Below are 25,392 nucleotides of genomic sequence, written 5' to 3' on the forward strand. Positions count from 1 at the left end.
GAAAGCCAGGGACTGTCATGGTATGCAGAGATGCACATCCGTGAAGGCACCATTAGTGCTGAAAACATTCTAGAGCAAAATATGCTGCCTTTTAGACACAGTCTTTTTCGGGATGCCATGCTCATTTTCACATGACAAGACCAAAGCACATTCTGAAAGTGCTTTCAAAACTGAACCAGATCTTATATTTAGCCCCCAACCAATTAATATCGTCAGAAGTGAAGGTTATGTAACACAGTGGTAAATGTATTTGTGCCCCAACTGTTTTGGAATGGGCATCAAATTGGGAATGAACATATATTTACAACCACATAAGGGAAAACATAAAATATAGTGTTTTTGGACCATTTTCAATCGAATCCCTTAAAATCCTAGGCTTATTACATACTAAGGCTTTTTGTTCAGTATCGGCAGGGCAACCGCAGGCCTTCAGTGTAAACCGGTTGAGCTATTCCTAGTTTATAGAAGCGTGTAATACTTTGGGCCCAGCGGTGGTACGGTGGTGGGCCCTGGCTATTTAAGGGGTTAACGCAGGTCAAACCGAATTTACTAATCTCTGCTTTCTGTTTTCATTAGTATTTCTCATACTGTTTCAACTTTTTTGGAACTCAGTTTATACAATGTTAAAGACAGAAGAAGGTAAATGAAGGTGAATTGGCTCTTGCTATCGTCCTTATTTGACTACTCCCCCTTCCAGTGTTATCATGGCTAACCATTACCTGAAGTCAGTAGGGACCATGTGTCTGATTTGCCTAAGAGCAACGGGTGTGTTTTAGTTTTCGGTAATTATTAACAATATTAAGTTTAAACCAGCCTCATTTTACATATGGTATGACCTTTTCTCCAGACATACGCTTGAAAGGGAGTTCCTCCACGATCAAAAACAAGAACTGAAAAATGTGTTCATTCAGCATAGCTCTATTTAAGGGACCCTTATGCTATCGTAAGCAAGTGAATTCTGAATTTTCCATAACGCAGTAGAAAACCTACAACAAACCTACAAATAATTTAAAAGAATAAATGCTACATTTCATACTTCAGAGTTCATTAATGTTTCATTAAAGACCAAACACAGCACAATATGTACACTTAAGCGTGTTGATGAGACATTTTTTCTACATTATTATGTTATTTTGATGCAGGTGCTCAATTAATTTCAAAAAAATGTTAAACACTTTTAGACATCAACTAACACAGACATTGCATACATTGTTAAAAGTACTCATGCACACAACAGTTAGAAAGAAAACTGTTTTACATGTAAAAAGTACGCAGAGGTCTGAAAAGTTACGCTGTCATCTTAGTGTGGCCATCCCACCTGAAAAACCTAAGTGTCATTGGACAAACACTTATAGCAGTAGTTATTCTTGATGTGTAGTGATCCCTACCATCTGTCCATTCCATTTTAATGTGTGAAATTAAACACCTGCAAAAAGAAAAAAAGCATGCTTAATTACTCTCATGTCTATTTTGTTTAAAAAAGTCTATAAAGAAAATGATTTTGTTTTGAAGCGGATCAGACGTACAGTAAATTAAACAATCAGTCAATTTACATCTATTGACAGCAATAATACCAGAACAGTGTAAAACCAGAGCATTGCGTTAAGGTTATTCCTAAATATCTGATTCTGCTGTGTTCCAGTTGCACTAGCCAGATAATAAAGAGCTGTAGAAATCTAAGTACTTTAGGATGTAGGAACTGTTATGGAACAAAAACGGTCGCTGTTTTGGAATAAGTTTACAAGAAATGGGTCTTTGTAGTCATTCACATTGAGAAAAGTAACTGAATTTATTATAAGTAACAAGAAAAATAGGTATAAAATAAAGTAACAATAAATATACATAATAGAAAAAGAATATCGTGGCACTTGATTGACATTGGGTTAAATACGTCCAGCGCTGTATCAGTCTCACCTTTGGATTTAGGCTTGACCATGAACTTCTTGCTTGATTTACCCAGCACGTTGGAGGCAGTACAGGTGTACGTGCCTGAAGAGGGGGCTCTGAGGAGCGGCTGATTTTCATCATTGTCCTGCACATTTGGGGAGCTCCAGCTGTATGAAGGTGGTGGATTTCCTCCTGATGAGCAATTGAGTAAAACATCCTCTCCGTCAACGAACTCCACCACCTCCCGCTCTGGGTTAAATGGGTCAGGTGGGTCTGAAAGGTAAAAGACGGGTCATATCCACTACTGTTTTCACAAACATGGATATCAGATTTGACTCAAACCACATCCAACTGGTAAGTAAAGTAACCTTCTCTGGCACTGTATGCCGTATTTATAGCTATACATGCATACATAAACTAAATGTACAGGCTTCAATATGACTGTTACTGGTCTGTTTCGTGGTGTGGCATATTTTTGTCACTGACTATAGATAACAGTATGTCATGAAGAGTCAGAAACTACATAAGCAAGTCTAATGAGCTTACCTAACAACTCAAGACAGTTTCAGACAAATTTTATTTAATGACATTATAGTAGTAATTTGGTTGGACACAAACCCATTTAGTCAGAGATTATAGCAACTTATACAACCCCAATTCCAATGAAGTTGGGACGTTGTGTAAAACATAAAGAAAAACAGAATACAATGATTTGCAAATCCTTTTCAATCTGTATTCAACTGAATACACTACAAAGACAAGATATTTAATGTTCAAATGGATAAACTTTATTGTTTTTTGCAAATATTCACTCATTTTGAATTTGATGCCTGCAACACATTCCAAAGAAGTTGGGACAGGGGCAACAAAAACACTGGGAATGTTGAGGAAAGCTCAAAAAACACCTGTTTGGAACATTCCACAGGTGAACAGGTTAATTGGAAACAGGTGAGTGTCATGATTGGGTATAAAGGGAGCATCCCTGAAAGGCTCAGTCGTTCACAAGCAAGGATGGGGCGAGGTTCACCACTTTGAGAACAACTGCATGAGCAAATAGTCCAACAGTTTAAGAACAACGTTTCTCAATGTGCAATTGCAAGGAATTTAGGGATTATCATCATCTACAGTCCATAATATCATCAAAAGATTCAGAGAATCTGGAGAAATCTCTGCAAGTAAGCAGCAAGGCAGAAAACCAACACTGAATGCCCGTGACCTTCAACCCCTCAGGCGGCACTGCATTAAAAACCCACATCATTCTGTAACGGATATTCCCTCATGGGCTCAGGAACACTTCAGAAAACCACTGTCAGTGAACTCAGTTCGTCGCTCCATCTACAAGTGCAAGTTAAAACTCTGCCATGCAAAGCGAAGCCACATATCAACACCACCCAGAAACGCCGCCGGCTTCTCTGGGCCCGAGCTCATCTGAGATGGACAGACGCAAAGTGTCCTGTGGTCTGACGGGTCCACATTTCACACTGTTTTTGGAAATCATGGACGTCGTGTCCTCCGGGCCAAAGAGGAAAAGGACTGTCCAGATTGTTTTCAGTGCAAAGTTCAAAAGCCAGCATCTCTGATGGTGTGGGGGTGTGTTAGTGCCCATGGCATGGGTAACTCGCACATCTGTGAAGGCCCATTAATGCTGAAAGGTACATACAGGTTTTGGAGCAACATCTGCTGCCATCCAAGCAGCGTCTTTTTCAGGGACGTCCTGCTTATTTCAGCAAGACAATGCCAAGTCACATTCTGCACGTGTTACAACAGCGTGGCTTCGTAGTAAAAGAGCACGGGTACTAGACTGGCCTGCCTGCAGTCCAGACCTGGTCTCCCATTGAAAATGTGTGGCGCATTATGAAGCACAAAAAACGACAGCGGAGACCCCGGACTGCTGAGCAGCTGAAGTTGTACATCAAGCAAGAATGGGAAAGAATTCCACCTACAAAGCTTCAACAATCAGTGTCCTCAGTTCCCAAACGCTTATTAAGCATTGGTAAAAGGAAAGGTGATGTAACACAGTGGGAAACATGCCCCTGTCCCAACTTCTTTGGAATGTGTTGCAGGCATCAAATTCAAAATGAGTGAATATTTGCAAAAAACGATAAAGTTTATCCGTTTGAACATTAAATATCTTGTCTTTATAGTGTATTCAACTGAATAGAGGTTGAAAAGGATTTGCACATCACTGTATTCTGTTTTTATTTATGTTTTACACAACGTCCCAACTTCATTGGAATTGGGGTTGTATATAACAATGATCTAGATGGAGTAGCACAGCAGGGAATGTCAAATTACAGTGGTCTGATGGTATTTTTGGTCCTGTTTTGGTTAAAAAAAACACGTCGCCAACATAAAGCAATGTTGTGGAGGATCAAATATCACCCAAGTTAAATATGAATAGATAACTTCTCTTAATTACTAATACAACAGATTTTGTAACTTTTCCATAACAAATAAAGAAAAACAAGCCAATGCTACAAAATGAGAATCACAGTTGGCCCCTCTTTATGCATGGAACATTAAACAATTAATAAGCCTTATTGCTTAGAGCCCTATCACTGTAGAGAACTGACTTGAGGGTTCTTAAAATTTTAAAACAGAGACTATATTATCTCAATGGTCTTACAGTGAACGACAATGCTGAGGGGCTCCGACTTCACTCTGGGTGGTGGTTGAGGTCCTTCTGGACCCAGTTCCAGTGCAGCTTCACACCTGTATGGAGCTCCATCCTCTACCCTGCCTGGGTTTATCAGCAGGGTGGAGGACACCTGGACCGGGGTAGCCGGAGAGAGCTCAGAAAATGTGTGGTTGTAAACTTCGGTCTGTCCTCGGTACCACCGCAGTGTGAGGTACTGCACAGGTGCAATGTTCTGCACCTCACATAGTAGCTGGTATTCTTTGCCTTCTACCATCGGTCCAGTGTGGTTTACCATGCTAATGGAGATGCTGTCCGGTGTCTCTGCAGGAAAACAAGAAACACTTATTGTCATGCCCTTGATCTGTTGTGAAATACAATGAAGGAAATGATTGCAATGTATTCTAATGTATTGTACTGCACTTATGTAATGTACTGCACAGTCCTGTGTTCAACGCTGTTCCTTTTTCTGATCAACAGTGAATTTCTAACAGTATCTGAGCTCAGGATTGGCTCTCTCTAACCTAATGATAACTAGCAAAGATACTTTCTCTAGATAGACAAAGCACTTCTTGTAAGTTGCTCTGGATAAGAGCGTCTGCTAAACGCTGTAAATGTAAATGTAACTGAAGAGAAATGAATATCGAAATGCCAGATTGCACTAATGCAACAAACTCCAACATATAATGTTTGCAGTTATCTTTAGGATGTTTTGGAAGAAACGACAAGCCAAATAAACCAGTGGAGCACTTTCTTGAATACTTCAGGTGGGAAGAACATTCTGAAATGAAAATGTGAAAAGAAAGAACATTCTAGGACAGTGTCAATGAGATGAGAACATGTTAGAACAATGTGAATAGAGAGAACATTCTAGGACAGTGTCAATGAGAGGAGAACATGTTAGAACAATGTGAATAGAGAGAGCATTCTAGGACAGTGTCAATGAGAGGAGAACATGTTAGAACAATGTGAATAGAGAGAGCATTGTAGGACACTGTCAATGAGAGGAGAACATGTTAGAACAATGTGAATAGAGAGAGCATTGTAGGACAGTGTCAATGAGAGGAGAACATGTTAGAACAATGTGAATAGAGAGAGCATTGTAGGACAGTGTCAATGAGAGGAGAACATGTTAGAACAATGTGAATAGAGAGAGCATTGTAGGACACTGTCAATGAGAGGAGAACATGTTAGAACAATGTGAATAGAGAGAGCATTGTAGGACAGTGTCAATGAGAGGAGAACATGTTAGAACAATGTGAATAGAGAGAGCATTGTAGGACAGTGTCAATGAGAGGAGAACATGTTAGAACAATGTGAATAGAGAGAGCATTGTAGGACAGTGTCAATGAGAGGAGAACATGTTAGAACAATGTGAATAGAGAGAGCATTGTAGGACAGTGTCAATGAGAGGAGCACATGTTAGAACAATGTGAATAGAGAGAGCATTCTAGGACAGTGTCAATGAGAGGAGAACATGTTAGAACAATGTGAATAGAGAGAGCATTGTAGGACAGTGTCAATGAGAGGAGAACATGTTAGAACAATGTGAATAGAGAGAACATTCTAGGACAGTGTCAATGAGAGGAGAACATGTTAGAACAATGTGAATAGAGAGAGCATTGTAGGACACTGTCAATGAGAGGAGAACATGTTAGAACAATGTGAATAGAGAGAACATTCTAGGACAGTGTCAATGAGAGGAGAACATGTTAGAACAATGTGAATAGAGAGAACATTCTAGGACAGTGTCAATGAGAGGAGAACATGTTAGAACAATGTGAATAGAGAGAGCATTGTAGGACAGTGTCAATGAGAGGAGAACATGTTAGAACAATGTGAATAGAGAGAGCATTGTAGGACAGTGTCAATGAGAGGAGAACATGTTAGAACAATGTGAATAGAGAGAGCATTGTAGGACACTGTCAATGAGAGGAGAACATGTTAGAACAATATGAATAGAGCATTGTAGGACAGTGTCAATGAGAGGAGAACATGTTAGAACAATGTGAATAGAGAGAACATTCTAGGACAGTGTCAATGAGAGGAGAACATGTTAGAACAATGTGAATAGAGAGAACATTCTAGGACATTGTCAATGAGAGGAGAACATGTTAGAACAATGTGAATAGAAAGAACATTCTAGGACAGTGTTAATGAGAGGAGAACATGTTAGAACAATGTGAATAGAAAGAACATTCTATGACAGTGTCAATGAGAGGAGAACATGTTAGAACAATGTGAATAGAGAGAGCATTGTAGGACAGTGTCAATGAGAGGAGAACATGTTAGAACAATGTGAATAGAGAGAGCATTGTAGGACATTGTCAATGAGAGGAGAACATGTTAGAACAATGTGAATAGAGAGAGCATTGTAGGACATTGTCAATGAGAGGAGAACATGTTAGAACAATGTGAATAGAGAGAGCATTGTAGGACATTGTCAATGAGAGGAGAACATGTTAGAACAATGTGAATAGAGAGAGCATTGTAGGACACTGTCAATGAGAGGAGAACATGTTAGAACAATGTGAATAGAGAGAGCATTGTAGGACAGTGTCAATGAGAGGAGCACATGTTAGAACAATGTGAATAGAGAGAGCATTGTAGGACAGTGTCAATGAGAGGAGAACATGTTAGAACAATGTGAATAGAGAGAGCATTGTAGGACAGTGTCAATGAGAGGAGCACATGTTAGAACAATGTGAATAGAGAGAGCATTGTAGGACACTGTCAATGAGAGGAGAACATGTTAGAACAATGTGAATAGAGAGAGCATTGTAGGACACTGTCAATGAGAGGAGAACATGTTAGAACAATGTGAATAGAGAGAACATTCTAGGACAGTGTCAATGAGAGGAGAACATGTTAGAACAATGTGAATAGAGAGAACATTCTAGGACAGTGTCAATGAGAGGAGAACATGTTAGAACAATGTGAATAGAGAGAGCATTGTAGGACAGTGTCAATGAGAGGAGAACATGTTAGAACAATGTGAATAGAGAGAGCATTGTAGGACAGTGTCAATGAGAGGAGAACATGTTAGAACAATGTGAATAGAGAGAGCATTGTAGGACACTGTCAATGAGAGGAGAACATGTTAGAACAATATGAATAGACCATTGTAGGACAGTGTCAATGAGAGGAGAACATGTTAGAACAATGTGAATAGAGAGAACATTCTAGGACAGTGTCAATGAGAGGAGAACATGTTAGAACAATGTGAATAGAGAGAACATTCTAGGACAGTGTCAATGAGAGGACAACATGTTAGAACAATGTGAATAGAAAGAACATTCTAGGACAGTGTTAATGAGAGGAGAACATGTTAGAACAATGTGAATAGAAAGAACATTCTAGGACAGTGTCAATGAGAGGAGAACATGTTAGAACAATGTGAATAGAGAGAGCATTGTAGGACAGTGTCAATGAGAGGAGAACATGTTAGAACAATGTGAATAGAGAGAGCATTGTAGGACATTGTCAATGAGAGGAGAACATGTTAGAACAATGTGAATAGAGAGAGCATTGTAGGACACTGTCAATGAGAGGAGAACATGTTAGAACAATGTGAATAGAGAGAGCATTGTAGGACATTGTCAATGAGAGGAGAACATGTTAGAACAATGTGAATAGAGAGAGCATTGTAGGACACTGTCAATGAGAGGAGAACATGTTAGAACAATGTGAATAGAGAGAGCATTGTAGGACAGTGTCAATGAGAGGAGAACATGTTAGAACAATGTGAATAGAGAGAGCATTGTAGGACAGTGTCAATGAGAGGAGAACATGTTAGAACAATGTGAATAGAGAGAGCATTGTAGGACAGTGAGAATGAGTCTCTCAACAAGACACACATAGTTTCTCAACAATAACACAAAGGTATTGCCACCAGCCATTGGGCCAAATTCAATTCAAACTGTCTTCCACTTACCTCACATGTAATTGATCAGCAAAGACATGTTTGGTCCCCAAACTGTGCTTCTTTAGTTAAGCTTTGGAGCTAGAGGGTTAACACTGCTAACATCACCTGTTGTCTGAAACAGCAGTGCCCAGCATTCAGCCACACAATGAATGATTTTTATTTTTAAAGTCCAAACTAAACCAACCAACCAACAAGTATGCACAAACACGATGAAGACTTGGATGCGGTTTGACTGACTTGAAAGACATTTTACAGATGTATTTACAGAAAAGATTAACGTGGCTACTTACCTCTAGCATTGGTTAGCAACATTAAAGCAAAACAGTCAATCAGCCAAGACACCAAACATGCCTTTGTCGACCAATTATGTCTCGGAGAAGCAATTTTTTATATATTTTTTGCAAAAAATTTGATTGTCGCTCTAAGTACATAACCAAACCATTTCCTTAAATGACACTGCATGAATAGTTACTGTGCAAGATATTGCACATACTGTACAGAACAAGGTTGAGCTTCTCTTCACACTGCCTGGGCGCACTGAAGAAAACACCATAGCAGATTGGCTCTTCGATCCAGTCAATCAAGCTGTCCACTGACCACTGGACAGCAACGTCACGCTGGGTGTGTGACGGACCGATGGCAGATTCCCATCCCAGCACGCGCACTGGCCGAGACGCCACACAGCTGACTGTCACCGGCTGTCCAAATGCAACAACCACTCTCGAGGGTGATATCTCAAGAGAGCACCTGTCACCTGAGGCTGAGGAGAATCGGAGACAGTTATATACATCTACTTTTCAGAATGTTATCACGTACTGTTCCAGATTTCAATGTGCTTACATAGTACAAATAGCCATTATATACTCGAAGTATATGCAATAAACAATAGAATATGACCACACATGCACTGTTAGACAGGATGAGAGCACCTCAGGCTACTTTACAACTAACACATTTTTGTGATTAAAGATGATTAAAATAGCTTATACCATCTATCCATTTGCACATTCCGCGTAGAGACAGCGAATGGTTGTGCCAGACCATTAATGAAAGTTGGCTCAGTCATGTAGCAATATAATATTATTTACAAATCTAAACACATTAGGCTTATATATAGACTAAGACAAGCAACTGTGGTAATCCAGTAAATTCCAAAGGGATACAGGGTGTCCATTCCATCCTACCATTTAGGAAATGCTGTCTGAAATTGTACTTTTTCTTTAAACAAAAGGTAACTTTAAAACGATAAAATACTGCATATCACATCTACCTCAGGGTGCTGACACCTGCGCTGACTTACCTGTTTGAAGAACGAAAAGAACAAAGATACATTTTAGTGTGTTTTTCATCGTCTCTGAGATTTTGTTGAAATCTGCCATAGTCCGGGTACAGAGGTGCAAGGGATTCCGACTCGGTCCTGCTTGGCAACCCAAAAACTGAGCTGGGGCTGCTAACAAAAGCCCTGCTTTGCATCGCCACTCTTGTCCATCCCATAGTTCGACTGAATGGCCTTGAAGGGGGACCAGAAAGGACTGGGGGCCCCCAGAAAAGCAAACTCTCTCTAGCCTGAAAACAATCACCGCAAGTCTCCCCTCATGCCTGTGTGACCATTACCTCTAGTGACATTACACCAGTTTTAGGGTGAAACTTACAAGCCTTGAATTCAAATCAGGGCTGGATTTCCCAAAAGCAACTAAGTACAAAGATCATTGTTAAATGGTAGAGCAAGCATCACGTTTAACACTCTCTCTACGATGATCTTTAATGCTACAAGGCTTTAAGGAAGCACCCCAAACCTGAGAACAGTTCTCTAGGTCATTGACTGAAAACGCATAATGCTCCTGAGCAGTTTTCAAGATGGTTTTTTTTCTTCCCCTAACTAGTATATTAATTCCACATGTAATAAAGTCACGTTAGCCATATGATTTCTTCCCCGGCTAGAGGCACTCAAACTACAACGCCCAACTCACCATAGCAACCCGGCTACATGTGGATATATAGATGATCTCAACAGCAGGGGTTGCAAGGATTTGTTTCAGTAGATTTAATGCATCACAGCTGTTGAAAGTCTTATATGAGCAGAGGAGGGAAGGGCTACATTCTTTTGCGTTTGAAAAAGCACACAGTAACGAATTTTGGTGCAGTGGTTTTAAGACACTGTTATAGAGCTTCCTGTCAGGCTTTCTTTTTGTGTTGATGTCTCCTTTATTAACTGGGGATAATGTGACTTGGCAGGCCGCTTAAAAGTCCCCAGAGCAGCCAGGGTTGCTATGCCAACACACTCTGCTAAAACACAACAAGCTTTTTGGCAGGGTCACTTCCAGTCTCCAGGTTTCTTGTTTAAGGTTAACAAACGAAAGATGCACAACACAAGACAGCATTTCAGAAGCACTGAAAACTCGCTTTTTTATTACGAATGGATGCCACTTCACAAAGATGAGCTTTTTATGGTGTGAGAGAACATATCACCAACGAAACGTCTGAGTTATACCAACTGTTCGGCCTTGTATATTTAAGGCCGAACAGCTGAAGCAAGCCCAGACAGATGCAAATACTGGAAACACTGGTGTTTAGAAGTTCCTTTATTGTAGAACACATCTCCATGACTACAGAAAACACAAGAGAACTGTGGATTACAAACTGGAAGACAGCCAGAAAGACTCACTTCCATGAATGTTTCCTTTCAAACAGTTGCACATTCAGAGAGATCATTGGCCATTAAAATAACATCAATTTTAACGTCCTTAAAATGGATTTCTCTCTAAACAAAAAACCAGTATAATAAAACATGAAACTGGGAGAGAAAGGTAAGGCACAAACTTGCTTTCCATACAACTGGGTAAAAGTCAAAGAACCCCTTTTCGTTTATTTAGTTTCCAGTATATACGTTCAATTTATTGATTTTGCAGGGTCAGGAAAAAAGCAGCCAACATAAATTACATGCGTTATTACAAAATAACACAAAAGCCTCCAACGCAATGTATCTTACCTCAAATCTATCAGTATTTCATTTGTTTGCTTATTCCTTTTGTGCACGTTGCTGCCACTTGAACTCTTCCATCCTTACAATCTTAAAACCAACCAGGTACCACTGCGTCCTCCCAACAAAGCCTGTTCCCAAAACAGCCACTGACATTATGTTCCCCTTCAAAAGACACTAATGTTTACACAAGCAGCTACCCAAGCACACCTCAGCTGCCTTGCTAATTTCTTCCTTGTGTGCATCTAAAATGGTTTTGTTTTAAGAAACTGGACAAAATATACATTATATACAGTTTGCTTAAACTGGGAAAGGAAAATAAGTCAGTAAGTCCAAACTAGAATTCAAAAAATCGTTAAAAGATAAGAACATTGGAACCCCCAACAACCGTGCAAGACCACCAACACTGTCACCATCAGATTAACACCTTTATCGTTGAGAAAGAGGAGACAATCAAGCTCCACTCTTGCTTCATATATGAAAAATCTACTGGTTTTCTGACCATCCTTCCACTGTGACAACACAACTCAACCCTATGAGTCTGAAAGGATGTGTAGCTGTCAAGAAGCCGTTACTGAGAAAAGAAAAGAGCACCAAAAAGAAGAACATCTGCATTAGAACATTGAAACAGGACATCTGAGATGGAGTAAGGTTTTGTTGACTGATGAGTCTGAATTTGTAATTTGATTGTGAGAAGCAGAAAAAGCAACCAACTTCTAAGACTGAACTTTGGAGGTGTGAAAAAATGTCAGATGTCTTTGAAAACCTCAAAGGAAGCTTGCCGCAAAGAAAGGAAGCTCTAAATAATGTAAAAATGGACACATTAAATACTCAAACATTTTATTTATGCCAAAAGATAGTGGCCGACTGGAAAGTACCTGGAAATTACCTAAGTGAAAGGCTGTTCTCTGACAGTTACACAGTGCTGTATATACAGTAACCTCATGGTCTTAACTCATCACAACATGATTCAGGTATTACAGATACAGACCACACAGAAGCCCCAGTGATACATACAGTGCATGTATGTATCAAACACACATTCTAAGTCTAAGCCAGAAAAGCAACAACCAAAAAAAAATTTTTTTTTTATTGGAGAAAGTTTGTTTCTCATGACTTTGGTTCTTATAGTGGAGTTTACATTTTCAGCAAATCTTGTTTTTGATAGAAAATTTGATCTTCCTGAGAGGGTAGATTGGTTACATGATTACTGTAGCATGATCAGCTTAGTAAAATATGCATGTATGTGCATCAGTCTAGAGTCTTTCAAAATCATACTTCAATAAAGCTTTTGGTTCAGATTTTACTACACGGCTGTTTGATTTCTTTCAATTATCTTCCAATTTCATGAATACAACAACAACATTAACAGCAAAAAGTATCAATTGGGACTGACAAAGCTTTACAATGAAAATGTCATGTTTTCTCTTTATAAACATTACAGTAACCACACACACACACACACACACACACACACAAATAATATTCAAGGCTATGCAACAGCTTTATTCAGCTGCCATATGAGTGCATGAGGCAACAAAGGTTCAGTTGTAGTAGTGGAAAGTAACATACAATAACAGAATATTTCAAAGCACGATTTGGATTAGTTCAAGTCTGAGCATGATTTTGACTCCACAGTTTGTAGATGTCGGCTCTATTTGTTAAATATGTGTACTTAACAGAGAGTTTGAACAAGCTGGGGCAAGAGCTGGGAGAAAAGTGATAATATCACAATGGAAATGGATGTAGGACCGTAGACAGAACACAAGGAAGAGTGAACTTCAGTGGTGCCCTACTCAACACAGTTTGACCAACCTTCAGCAAAATTTCAGGCTAGGCTTAAAGGAATGGTTGGGCGAAAAATCAAACTTACACAATTTTCTACTTACTCTAGATGTTGCTGATCAACCAAGATATTTATGGTCCAAATTTTACTTCTTTAGCTTAGAACTGGAGCTTTGAGCCTAACATTGCTAGCAAACACTAGAAGACACTAGTCACCCAAACAGCCTGGACAGCACCCAGTTTATCATTAAGGTCATGCAGACTTGCAGAAAGACTAACCAGGATCGATCTGGGATAAGACTCCTTTATTTCTTTCTAACAGTCATCGTCACAAATACTGATTCTAGATCAGCATTGCTACTCCTGAGGTGGTTTACGAGTACACACTCTGTCATCTAAAGTGGCTGCCTGCAGTTTTGTTTTCACTTTTATCCTTTACCTTAAAGCAGACCCGGATGTGGTCTGAGCTGCTTGAAAGAAGTTTTGATGATGCACTTTTACAGAAACAATGTGAGCCATTTGTGTGATTAGTGTTCTAGTGGCTGTTAGCAACATTTGCCTCAAAGCTCTAGTTCAAAATTAAAGAAGCAAAACTTGGACATGTCTGGGCCAATCGACTATACCTGAGCTAAAGGGGAAACTGGTGTAAATTTGATTAATCACCCAACCATTCTTTCAATATTTGTCAGGGCAACTCACTATGAATAGCTTAGGTTTCTGCTGAAACCAGTTGGCTTATGCTGCTCTGGTTGGTGGTTTGGCTGGTCAACCAGCATGAATATCAGCATCTAAAACACAACATATCGCTGCTGTCGGAACAAAACCTCGTATCTCCTTTTTATCATTTTTTGTTTTTCATATCAATTGAAAGTGCCTGTTACTCTTTACATTGTATGTAAATTTTGTGATGAATGGACGAAATTACATGGCCCAAAATTAAATTCTGGTTCCTTTGACATTGAAAGTAAACGATGTTTCCTCCTTCTCCTGTAAAGTCACCTTTTAGGAGATACGATGTTTGGTTCCAACAGCAGTGATATGCTGGTTTTGCTGATGATCAGCATATCAGCTTCCATTGCTGCTGCCCACATACCAGCAATCTTATTCTGGTTTTGCTGGTGATCAGTATGATGGTCTGTACTGATTTTTCTAGCAAGTATTACACATAAAAATTAGAACAACAACAAAAAAAAAATACATTACAGCCACAACTGATGGAGTGAGAGACTATAACTGAGCAAAAATCACACAAAACCTCTTCACTTCATTCCCTTACACATATTTCGTGACAGAAAGACTTTGCATAAACTTTAGATCAGTTCAGCCGTAGTCCGTTTTCCAAAACTCAGTGATCGGTGATCAAATAATGGCTTAAACTAGTCACAACCAAATTTGGTCCTGATCAACTGAATCTGCAGATGTTCAGATAACCACTGGTGAAGTGCTTGTTATTATAGTCCAGAAAAGTGTGTCCTGCTTTGGGTGAGAAACCTTCAGACGACTGAGTTCGAGCTGACACTCCTGCTTATCACGTAACCCACAATCAGCACAAAAGCCAAGGCCAACCCCGATCCGAGAATAGCCCAAAAAGTAGTGCGGTCACGACCTGTGAAGGAACAGTGGTAGTACAATCCAAAGTTATATACATCAGTGTACACAAGCAATTTATGAGAAGATATTATTATTAAGCAGAGAAACAGAACCGGTTTCCATACGACAGTCTGTGTGACATCAACACATTACAATACAATACAGTGTCCCCAAAAAGTATCTGGACAACTTACACGTTCGTTTGTGTTCTTCTCACATCACACTTTCATGTTCTTTATGTAACTTCATAAAATGTTCAACAAAATGATTCAAACAAGAACACTTTCAGCACAACATCAAACAGTGGGTGCGAGTTCCAACCAGGCAGGTTCTAAGCTCAGAAGTTACAACGCACACTTAGATGTCTCTTCAAGGGTTCTTTAGTCAAAGCGATGGTCCTATTTAGATGGTCCTGAGTTCTATATAGAACAATTTAATGCTTAAACTGTTCTTTGCATGGTGAAGTGTTTCTTCAGACTGATGGCCAATGTGTTTCATAAGGTTCTACATAGGACCTTTCTGAAAACGATTCTATACAGCACCTGCTATTGTTACAATGTCAAACCTGTAAGAATAGAAGAAGCCATTCTTGTGCTATATAGAACCATTTCTTTTTAAAAAGTAAAAAAAGGAGAAAAAAATGGTTCCAAATAAAGCTATTTGTCTTTGCTAAAGTACCAAAAACCCTTAAATAATGACCTTTTTCAAGTGTGCGGTGTTGGTTAGCATGTTTTCATTAATGGGATAATGAATTTACAAATCATTTTGGATGCAAACCTACAGAACTTTGTAAAGAAACTGCTTAAATGATAACAATTTGAGTTTCATCAGCTACCTGCAACTTGGCCAATTCACTGTTGTTATTTTGGCAGATCTGTTGTTTCAGTTTTATGACATGAATAAAGCAGGTACAGCACTCTTTTGGGGGCTGCTGTATATACAACAGACTGAACAGAGAAACAATAGTAGCAATATCCACTACTCACTTTTTTGTACGATGATGAACTGTTTTACCGAAGAGCCATACTTATTACTGGCAGTGCAATTATACGTGCCAGACCTCAGAGCAGGTACTGACAAAACTGCTTTATTGGACTTCTCATCCTGAGTAGGTGTACTCCAGGTGTATTCTGGAGGGGGATTTGCTTCCACAGTGCAGTCTAAGGTGATCTCTTTATTTGTTTGGTTCAAGGTCTCCACTGATCTGGAGAACTTTGGGCTGTCTGAGGGAAAACGAAGATAAACAAGACAAATCAGACACAAAAAAGGCTTAAGCCCTGGTTAACACCGACTCAAGGCACGTTTGAGTTATTTACAATCATAAAAAATGGGGGCTATGCATCAAAGTTATGTACAGACAAAGTGCACGCAGATTTCACCAACAGTATGGTTGCTCATCAGTTTCATCTTTGGTTTATCTGTATGATCAAACTCATGCCTGGTGTGGCGAGGAGCAAGAAGGCTGACGCATATGCTGAGATAACCGACTTTTATTAGGGGCAAATCCAGGGTCAGAAGGAGAGAAGGAGGGACAGACATAACAAAATGAAAACAGGACCAACAAACAACGGAGACCGGAAGAAACAAACACCAAGCGATATCAAACGACACCAAACAGTACAACCAGAACAATAAACAACATTACACAACACAGACCAAGGCAAACACAGGGCTTATATACATGAGGGCTAACACGGGATCACAAGGCACAGGTGAAAACACAGGTGGGAACAATCAGGGGCAGAGTAACCAAACAAGGGGGCAGGACAGAAAAACCAAAACAAATGCACATGCAAGACCAGGAAATAAACACGAGCACATGGACAGGACAAGGGTAAGCACAAGCACATGAGGTGACTGGGAGGGGCCAATCGTGACACCTGGTTTGAGTGAGTAAATTTAAATGCAGTAGATTAAGAACCTGAAATAAAGGCTTAATCAATATCATCTGTAATACCAGTAATGAAGAATAAAAATGAACAAAATATCACCAATCATTTCTTCACAGCACAAAAGTGGATGAACAAATGCTACCACGCCTCCACAACAGTCAAAATCAGTCAAATCTGCCTTTTTTTACAGAACTTTGATAATTAAGGGCCAATTATCTAGCAGGCCAGATGTGAAAGCTCACATTTGTACTGTTAATACTTTCACGGCAGGTGTTCCGTTCTCTGTTGTAACCAGATACCTACATCTACATAGCACCAGCGAACCAGACCAACTGACCTCTCATCCACAGTCCAGTTTAAGTCATTTGAACATGCTAGATTTACTTACAGTACACATTAACGCTGAGGGGTTCCGATTTCTTTGTGGGAGGAGGTTGAGGTCCGTCTGCTCCTAGTTCCAGCTGAGCTTCACAGCTGTACTGAGCTCCATTGTCACGTCTGTTGGGGCTGATGGAGAGTTTTGCCAACTTATTTTTTGGAGTGGTGTCAGTTTCATTAGATAGGTCACTATTTATTACAGTTTTCCCTTTATACCACTTTACAACAAGGTTCTTAAGTGGAGCAATGCTCTTGATGTCACACAGGAGCTCATACGTTCTCCCCTCAGTCACTTGTCCCATGTCATTCAAACGGATGGATACACTATCTGGAACTTCTGTTGAGTGAAAAAAATGGTTAACATTATCAAACAAAACAACCAAACAACATCAGCAGGTACCATCTATTCTGCAACAGCTACTTTTTAGTGTTTTAGTGAACAGCTACTTTCAGTTTTAGTGGACTGTTCCTTGATTTACGGAAAAGGCCAGAGCAAAACCGACCCAACAAATTCAACAAACCCAAATGTGTGATTTGGAGTGTCATCACGTATTAAAGAAAAATCAGTTGACTAAAATTTAAGCATAGCCATTTCACAGCATTAGCAGAGGCAATGTTTAGGTGACATGAATTTGTTGGGACAGGAAGCTTGAGAGCTTTGCACAATATCCAGTGTGTCACAGATGTTTCTGAACATCTGTGAACAGCCTGAACAGCCTGTTTCACATAAGCAAAGGCTCCGATAACTATTTTACCTAATATAATTAATGCTTATGTGTATACACCAGTCAGGCATAACGTTCTGACCACCTCCTTGTTTCTACGCTCACTGTCCATTTTATGAGCACTTTGTAGTTGTACAGTTACAGACTGTAGTCCATCTGTTTCTCTGATACTTTGTTACCCTGTTCTTCAGTGGTCAGGACCCCCATGGACCCTCACAGAGCAGGTACTAATGGGTGGTGGATCATTCTCAGCACTGCGGTAACACTGACGTGGTGGTGCGTGTGTGTGCTGGTCTGAGTGGATCAGACACAGCAGTGCTGCTGGAGTTTTTAAACACTATGTCCACTCACTGTCCACTTTATTAGACACCCCTACTTTGTCAGTCCACCTTGTAGAAGTAAAGTCAGAGATGATATGAGCGTAGAAACAAGGAGTTGATCATAATGTTATGCCTGATTGGTGTCCAGCTATTTGTGTGCAGTAAGGGTAGATAGGCACATATTGTAGAGCTTGATTTTTCAAAGGCAAAGTGAAAACAACATACTGTAAACAATAACTTCGAGAATTTTTTTGGCCTGGTAACTAGGATTCACGTTGACGAAGCAAAAGGGTTTTATATTCCACTCTGTAAGACTGTCCACTTTCCAGGTGAGTTGATTGACATCATCGTTCATGTCCACGGGTCCCAGGGGGGCCTCCCAGCCCATCCCAAGATGGGTGAGGTTCGTTGAACAGTTCGCAGAGGCTGGAGCTTCATATGCAACCACCACTCTGGGAGGCGTGAGCACAATGGGATCCATATCAGCTAGGACAAAATTGAAAAAGAATGTCATATTAGTCCAGAGACTGTGTAGTATTTTAAAAGAACACGTCATCATTGTTCAGCTTAATCACTCTCTGCTGCACCTGTAGTATACAGTCAATACCATGGGCAATCATTTCTGTCTCTATACAGAAGAAAAGTATATTTTGAATTTACAGGTTATTAGTCAACTGGTTTTCTGTTCTGTTATTTATGTTCTGTTCTATATATATAAAACATTGATTATTTTTGCTAGTCATACTCCTGAGCAGAACTCATTTTGTCTCTTTACTCTTCCTGAGATAATGACTGCCCTCCCGTCCTGCTGAACGCTGTGGAAGACTGACCATCAGGGCCTCCTCCTCACCATCACCAACCCGCTCTATTGTTCATTTGTGCCAACTGCAACACCCTCAGTAACATCACTGTGCCATCCAGCATTGAGATAGGCTGGGACTGTTTAAGCTCACTCACACTTTTCATAAAGACTCAGTCAGAGACCGCCTCAGTCAGAGACCGCCTCAGTCAGAGACCGCCTCTACCAGTGCAGTTTCTAAAGCTTTACCATCCAGTCTTCAGACAGAGATCCTCTCAGCTTCTATTTGGCATTTAGCTTATTAAACTGTAAACACTGTCTGACCAGAGGAGGACGGGTCTCCCCTTGTGAGTCTTGGTTCCTCCCAAGGTTTCTTCCTCCAGACTGAGGGAGTTTTTCATTGCCACCGTCGCCTCTGGCTCGCTCATTGCGGGATGTATGTTGTAACTGTATGTTTTGAAACTTCTGTAAAGCTGCTTTGTGACAACATCGTTGTAAAAAGCGCCATACAAATGAACTTGAATTGAACTGAATTATTAAGTTATTTACAAATTACTGTCTGTGGTAATCATTTTCTACAGACAGAGATCAGGTAAAAACGCAGGCATATTCCTTTAACTTTACACCTCAACCATTTCCACACAGTTAAACATGAAATGACCACATCAAACAGCTGGGAAATTTGCTTTATATATTTTTTTCTTTGCATTTTTGCAATTAAAACATCCATACTACTCACTGTTATTGGTTGGCAGTTTTCTTTGCGTCATTTGCTGTTAATATGTGTCATGTCACTTATTTAGATGAAATACTCAAAAATGTTTGGCACCTGATTCAAGCCCCTCTGGTGCTCCCAAAATCCCACTGCCATTCCATAAACTAAGTAAACAATCCACTATATCCAATAACAAGTATGAGTATGTGATTTTCAGTTAGTGGCATGTATGTAACTTTCCACGAAACAAGCACAAGTCAATGATGCTATGCTTATCACTCGTGTACATGTACACTACTGCTGAGACTGCTCAGCTCCATCATCCCTCAAACAAAGTTCAAATACTATTACTGGTCTATAGATTACTCAACGGTATAGGACAAGCATATTTATTTTGTATGTTGCAGCGATATGATCATTAGTAACTAGTCAGTTAGTCCTGCCCAAGGTGAACGCACTGGAGACGTACTGTTTAGCTACTAAGTCACTCTCAAATTGAACCAGCTGACAGAGAGCATTAGAGGAGCTCCAACACAGTTAAAGCCAGGCTTACAACATTATCCTTTATTATCCTAATTTCATTTTTTTTTATGTTTGACTGTTAAGGATTATATCATAAGAAGCCATCGCATTAGGGAACATGCTCCCTGATGCCTGTGACAGTTTCACAACAGTTTTGTGATACGACTTTGGCTCAAATTCTGGTTCGAATCCATGGCGGAGAGGTAGTTGTGTTGTGAGGCAAAACAGTCCCAAAGAAAACTTGAAGGAAGAAAATTATGTTGTCATAAAAATGTTCCTGAATCATAATAATAATAATAATAATAATAATATTAATAATCAGCATTTTTACACATAAGAGTTAAAAGTGTCAAGTTTCGTCATTAAGCTGTGAGGTGTTTGCACAGCCTGCTCAGGCCGTCTCATGTGTGTGCAAGTGAACACTGGTAGGACGGTCTCTCCTACCTTGACTGCATCGTTAGCTTTAGACCCGGCTATGTTTGTGGTTATGCTTTACAGGACTATCGCTAAATATTAGTAGACTGATAATAACACATGCACACTGTTGTCAACAACTGGTCTATTTCTTTCCATAACCAGTTTGTACACTATCGAGTCTCACTTGTTCTGTGCCTAAAGGTTGTATAGGTTTTGTATATTGTATAAAAGAGTTGCTACCCTTCTGTCGTGGTTGGTTAGTGTAGTGGTTAACACCTCTGCCTTCTACACTGTAGACTGGGGTTCAATCCCCACCTGGGCAAACACCCTACACTATACCAATAAGAGTCCTTATGTAGCGCCATGTCCTGTAGAAACCATATTTCTCGCATCTGTGGTGAGAAGGTTAACACTAAGCAAGGAGAATCACTTTATATACAGTAAAGTATGTGGATACCATCACACCTATATGAGCTTACTGGGCATCACGTTCTCAACCCATGGGCAGTAATATGGAGCTGCCTTGTTTTTGCAGCTATAAAATCCACTGCTATTCTGGGACGGCTTTCCAGAAGACGTGGATTTTAATAGTGAGTCTAAACTGAATTATATTCTTATCATTCCAGAATTATAGACCCTGGCACAGCAGACCCTGTTTTTCACTCAACTTCTGTGGAACACAGCTTTATGTATAACAAGCTTATTCAATGCGATATGGACTACTGGAGGTACAGTAAAAATCTATAAAAAGCATCGGCAATTTCTTCGGCATGTTCCCTGGTCTAGCAAGAGAATGCAGCTGAGGGTTCTTTTCTGACTTGACCAGCTCTCTATATTCTTCCATACTACCTTTCAGTCTGTTTTGTCTGCTTTCATTCTGCCTCTGTAAGCTGGTTTTCAGTATAATGTTGTAACATGAAATCAATAAATCACTTTCTGTTTTACTTCTGGTCTTCATACATCCTTAGGCAAAAGTATACTGATATATCGGATGACAATGACAATCTGCTTGGTGGATTTAGACCAAACAATGATGCCAGAGTGATGAAAAGAAATGCTAAATGACAAGCAGCCTTGAAGTAATTCAATTCAGAAGAGCCTGCATCACTCAATTAGCACCACAGCACGAAACATATTTTTCTCACTTTACCTGATGTCTCATTTTTGCTAAACTGGGTTAGAAATAACCTTTTTTAGGGTGCATTGTATCACCTTTCATGCATTATCTTTGATGTAATGTGATAGTGGTCTGAAGACTTTGTCTGCCCGTTAGCTTAAAGGGGGCCAGTCATGCTGTCAAAAAGTCAGGATCAATTGTCCAGCCCTCTCAGTACAAAGCTCACAGCACCTCGTTGTATAGACCCAGATATATTATTACTGTTGCTTTTTTACTCCAGTACTTATAATGCATATTCCAGAGGTCCTCTGTGTAGTTTCAGTTGCTGGGTTTGTGGCTGCTCTGTCTGGGATAACACATGTAATGTGGCTCAATTTGCTTTATATACAGCACCGTATAAAGTTCTGTATTTCTACTGTATTTCTACTTCAACTAAAAATTATGTTTTGAAGCAAAGCAATGTCTTTTTGGCCAAAATGACAGGTGGTGGGTAGAGGTGGCCAACCCCACCCCAGCATGAGAAATGGTCACCCTTCTGGTCACCCCAACTACAGAAAGTGAGACAGTCACACATGATCAGTCAGCCACCATCAATAAACCATTAATTATGACTTATGGTGAAAACCTGCCAGGGTAGTTACCACTGAGTTATATGAGGACACAGCATTTGATCATTTGCGTATCTTTTTGTGATTTGACAAGCAGGCATGTGAATGTGCCCTGGATCTCAACAGAGCTGCTCTGTGAGCAACATTGTGAAATAGCAACTATAATTATTTACCATGCTAACTAATGTACAGATAAATACATGCATGTGTTGTAGGTTACCTTATACAGTGTTATCATTGGACTCATATACAGCAAGAGCAGCCTTCATGAAGTACTTCTGTGGCCTGTCTGTATTAAATGTTTTTCTTAAAAGTTATTGTTGTGCACTAAAAAAGTGATGCATTTAATTAACGTGATTCAAATGCAAAATTTCCTTGTGAATGACTAAAATACATTACATAAACGCAGGACTGCCTGTCAGCTTTTATGCATTTTTCCAACGTGGAAATTACGAACAGATGTAGTTATGTATAAAGAAAAAGCAATGCATCACTTTTCATGCCATTGGCATACAGTGAGAGTATTTTATTTATTCTTTTCCTAGCAGGGTGTCACCCCTACAAAACCTTTTGGCCTTACTTAGTCACAATATTCTAAAAGCACTCTCATGACATCAATTTCGGGGTAGTTTCGATTTCGATCATTCTTTCACTTTTCACTGGCTTGAGGCTGCCATTGTTAGTGGATAGGAGTGACAGTCCTCTCTCTGTTTGGTACAGGCCCAATGATGTCACTCTTGCCCTTTTTCTTCGCTTTGTTTCTCTGTATTGGCTTTGACAGTAAAGACCACACTTTTGTTCAAAGCTCAGACAGGACGCAGCTCTTTCTGATATTAAAAACAGCCAAAAATGACTGCACCCCTTTTAATGGTTTTTATGATTATATTCTGTGAAACACAAAGTGATATACATTGGTTTTATATACTTCTCCATGAAATTGTATAGTCTATTAAATTTGACTTACTGATGTGCAGCAGCCTTAAACACTATTTGTAGTCTGATCTGTTCTAAATGTTTACCTCCTGGTTGATTTCTGCATAATTAACTGGTTAACATGACAACAAAATCACCCCGAGTGGCTTGGTGTGAAATGCTATGTTCTAGACAAACTCACCAAGTCAGAATCAGTCACAGTGTTCAGGGGCGATTCAATGCGCAGGCTAACTTGGGCTGAAGCCCTGAATAATTCAGGCCTTCTGACTGGTCTTTTTTTTAATGAGATCGGTATTTTGCCCAAACCCAATCCCCAGATTGATCATAGGCCGAAACTGTTATCTATGAAAATGTCTAAGCAAACGTCTAATGTCATTTCAGTGCATCAAAGGTAGGACAACATCAAAGGTAGAGTATCAACTACAAACATTTGTCATGCCCGCTGTGGCAGTACGCCCTCCCTGCAATGATCAGGTTTAGGCATTTACGTTTGCTGTGTTGTTTTTTTTTTTGCCGGATTTTATCTGTCATGTGATCTTCTTTGTGTCCACATGTTTAGAAGTTGTGTTTACCACATTGTCCTACCCACTTTTTCACAATGTCTAACCAAAAATTGATTTCTGCCTAGGCCACTGGATCACATGATAGACTACTGTTGTTGTAGGTCTCGGCTGTTTTAGTGATGGACGGTTTTACAGAGTACACAACGCACCACTAGAGAAGTGTCGCACAACAGATCGGGCTCGAGTTGAAGTGCATCAAATTTCAAACCTTGACCAACTATGGCTTTGTGTGGTTTGGTTCTGGGTTTAAGTTTGCCAAGGTGGAAACTAGTTTCCCATTCCAGCCTCTTATTCCACATTTCTGTTCCATCTTAAGTGGTGCAGCAGTTACAGCCACCAGAATGCAAGTGCAGCAGCGCTGAAAGTGGAGCGGAAAACATGAAAAAGAACCTGGCAGATAAGAAGCTAAGTTCTTCTTTGTTGAAGCTTCTGCAGTAACACAAACATGATGCCACTACTGAACGGTTATAGGAACCAGAGGGCCAAAGAGTTTATTGCCTCTAAAAGCTCCCTCCCAGAAAGTTATGACAAGAAATGTTTATGAATACACTCCCTGATGTCTGAGGCACTGCTTTGCATGAGTTCTGTGGTCTAAGATACATTCAAATATATATATATATATATATATATATATATATATATATATATATATATATATATATATATCAATCCATTCATGGTGGAGGGACACATGAAGGGTGTTCTAAGGTGAAATAGTCCTTAAAGAAAACTTATTTTTTCAGGCTGATAATCATTTTACAAATATATAAATATATATAAGCTCAAAAGTTGTGTTTATGTTCCCTGGAGATTTTGGGCATAAAACTGACTATACATGTACTGCAGACAATGGGACTCCTGGTTCCATTCACCACCACTTTATAGAAATATGACTCTTGAAGTTTCTCTACAAACGAACCATTTCACTTAAAAAAACTGTCTAAACGACTGTGTTTGGAACTCAACCACTGGACTGCCCAGAAGTCTTAAAAGCGGTGGAAGTCCCCTCTAAAGCAGCCGTTGTAGCAGACATGCGGCTGCAGGAAACTTCTGTAAGCATTTTCGCTTTCATGACCTACTGCACTGGTGCGTCAGTGTGGATGGAAGTCCACACAGATGACCAGGATTCATTCATAGCCTCAGGCCTGTAGACCTTACTAAAGCAACCCGCCCCAGCCAGCCATCAAACCAGGAAAGAGAAGATTAAGATATCGTTATCTGAGTTCCAGCTCGGACACTGTAAGCCTACAGTCGCCAGCATGATCCCCGCGCGCTCTGTGTCCCCTCAGAAACGAGAGCGCCCAGCTATCCGCGCGCTGAAGCAGAAACCGAGCCATGGCGGCCGCAGCGAAGCCCGAGTCCTTCCTACCTGTGAGGAGAAGAAAGCATGTCGAGAGGCACGCTAACCGAAGAGCGCTCAACAGCATGTCTGAGAACCTGCTCACAACGACAGACAATCCACAAGACAGCGCGAAAGAGTCGAAAACGAAAGCTTCATCGGATTAAAACTCGCAGTAATCCCACGTCGCCACGCCCAGTCGAAGCAACGCCACCAGGCAGAGGTGTGAGCCATCAAACTAGAGGAACCTCAGTCACACGCA

General features: G+C 40.1%; 2 protein-coding genes across 2 annotated transcripts; both read right to left on the reverse strand.

Annotated features, from left to right (window-relative positions):
- Positions 1–1,036: 1,036 nt before the first annotated feature.
- On the reverse strand, positions 1,037–9,972 carry si:ch211-66e2.5 (hemicentin-1). Its single transcript, XM_017719029.2, has 5 exons — positions 9,748–9,972; positions 8,941–9,207; positions 4,514–4,846; positions 1,915–2,160; positions 1,037–1,426 (listed from the first exon to the last, which is right to left on the reverse strand). The coding sequence occupies exons 1-5, from the start codon at positions 9,824–9,826 to the stop codon at positions 1,419–1,421; spliced, it is 933 nt and encodes a 310-aa protein (XP_017574518.1). The 5' UTR covers positions 9,827–9,972; the 3' UTR covers positions 1,037–1,418.
- Positions 9,973–11,014: 1,042 nt separating this feature from the next.
- Positions 11,015–25,350, reverse strand: LOC108440206 (cell adhesion molecule 4-like). The gene is made up of 5 exons (XM_017718972.2): positions 25,161–25,350; positions 18,343–18,603; positions 17,083–17,409; positions 15,789–16,025; positions 11,015–14,818 (listed from the first exon to the last, which is right to left on the reverse strand). Exons 1-5 carry the CDS (start codon positions 25,216–25,218, stop codon positions 14,706–14,708), a joined length of 996 nt encoding a protein of 331 aa, XP_017574461.1. The 5' UTR covers positions 25,219–25,350; the 3' UTR covers positions 11,015–14,705.
- Positions 25,351–25,392: the final 42 nt, after the last annotated feature.

Source organism: Pygocentrus nattereri, chromosome 27 (genome assembly GCF_015220715.1).
Source record: "Pygocentrus nattereri isolate fPygNat1 chromosome 27, fPygNat1.pri, whole genome shotgun sequence".
Taxonomy (NCBI): Eukaryota; Metazoa; Chordata; class Actinopteri; order Characiformes; family Serrasalmidae; genus Pygocentrus; species Pygocentrus nattereri.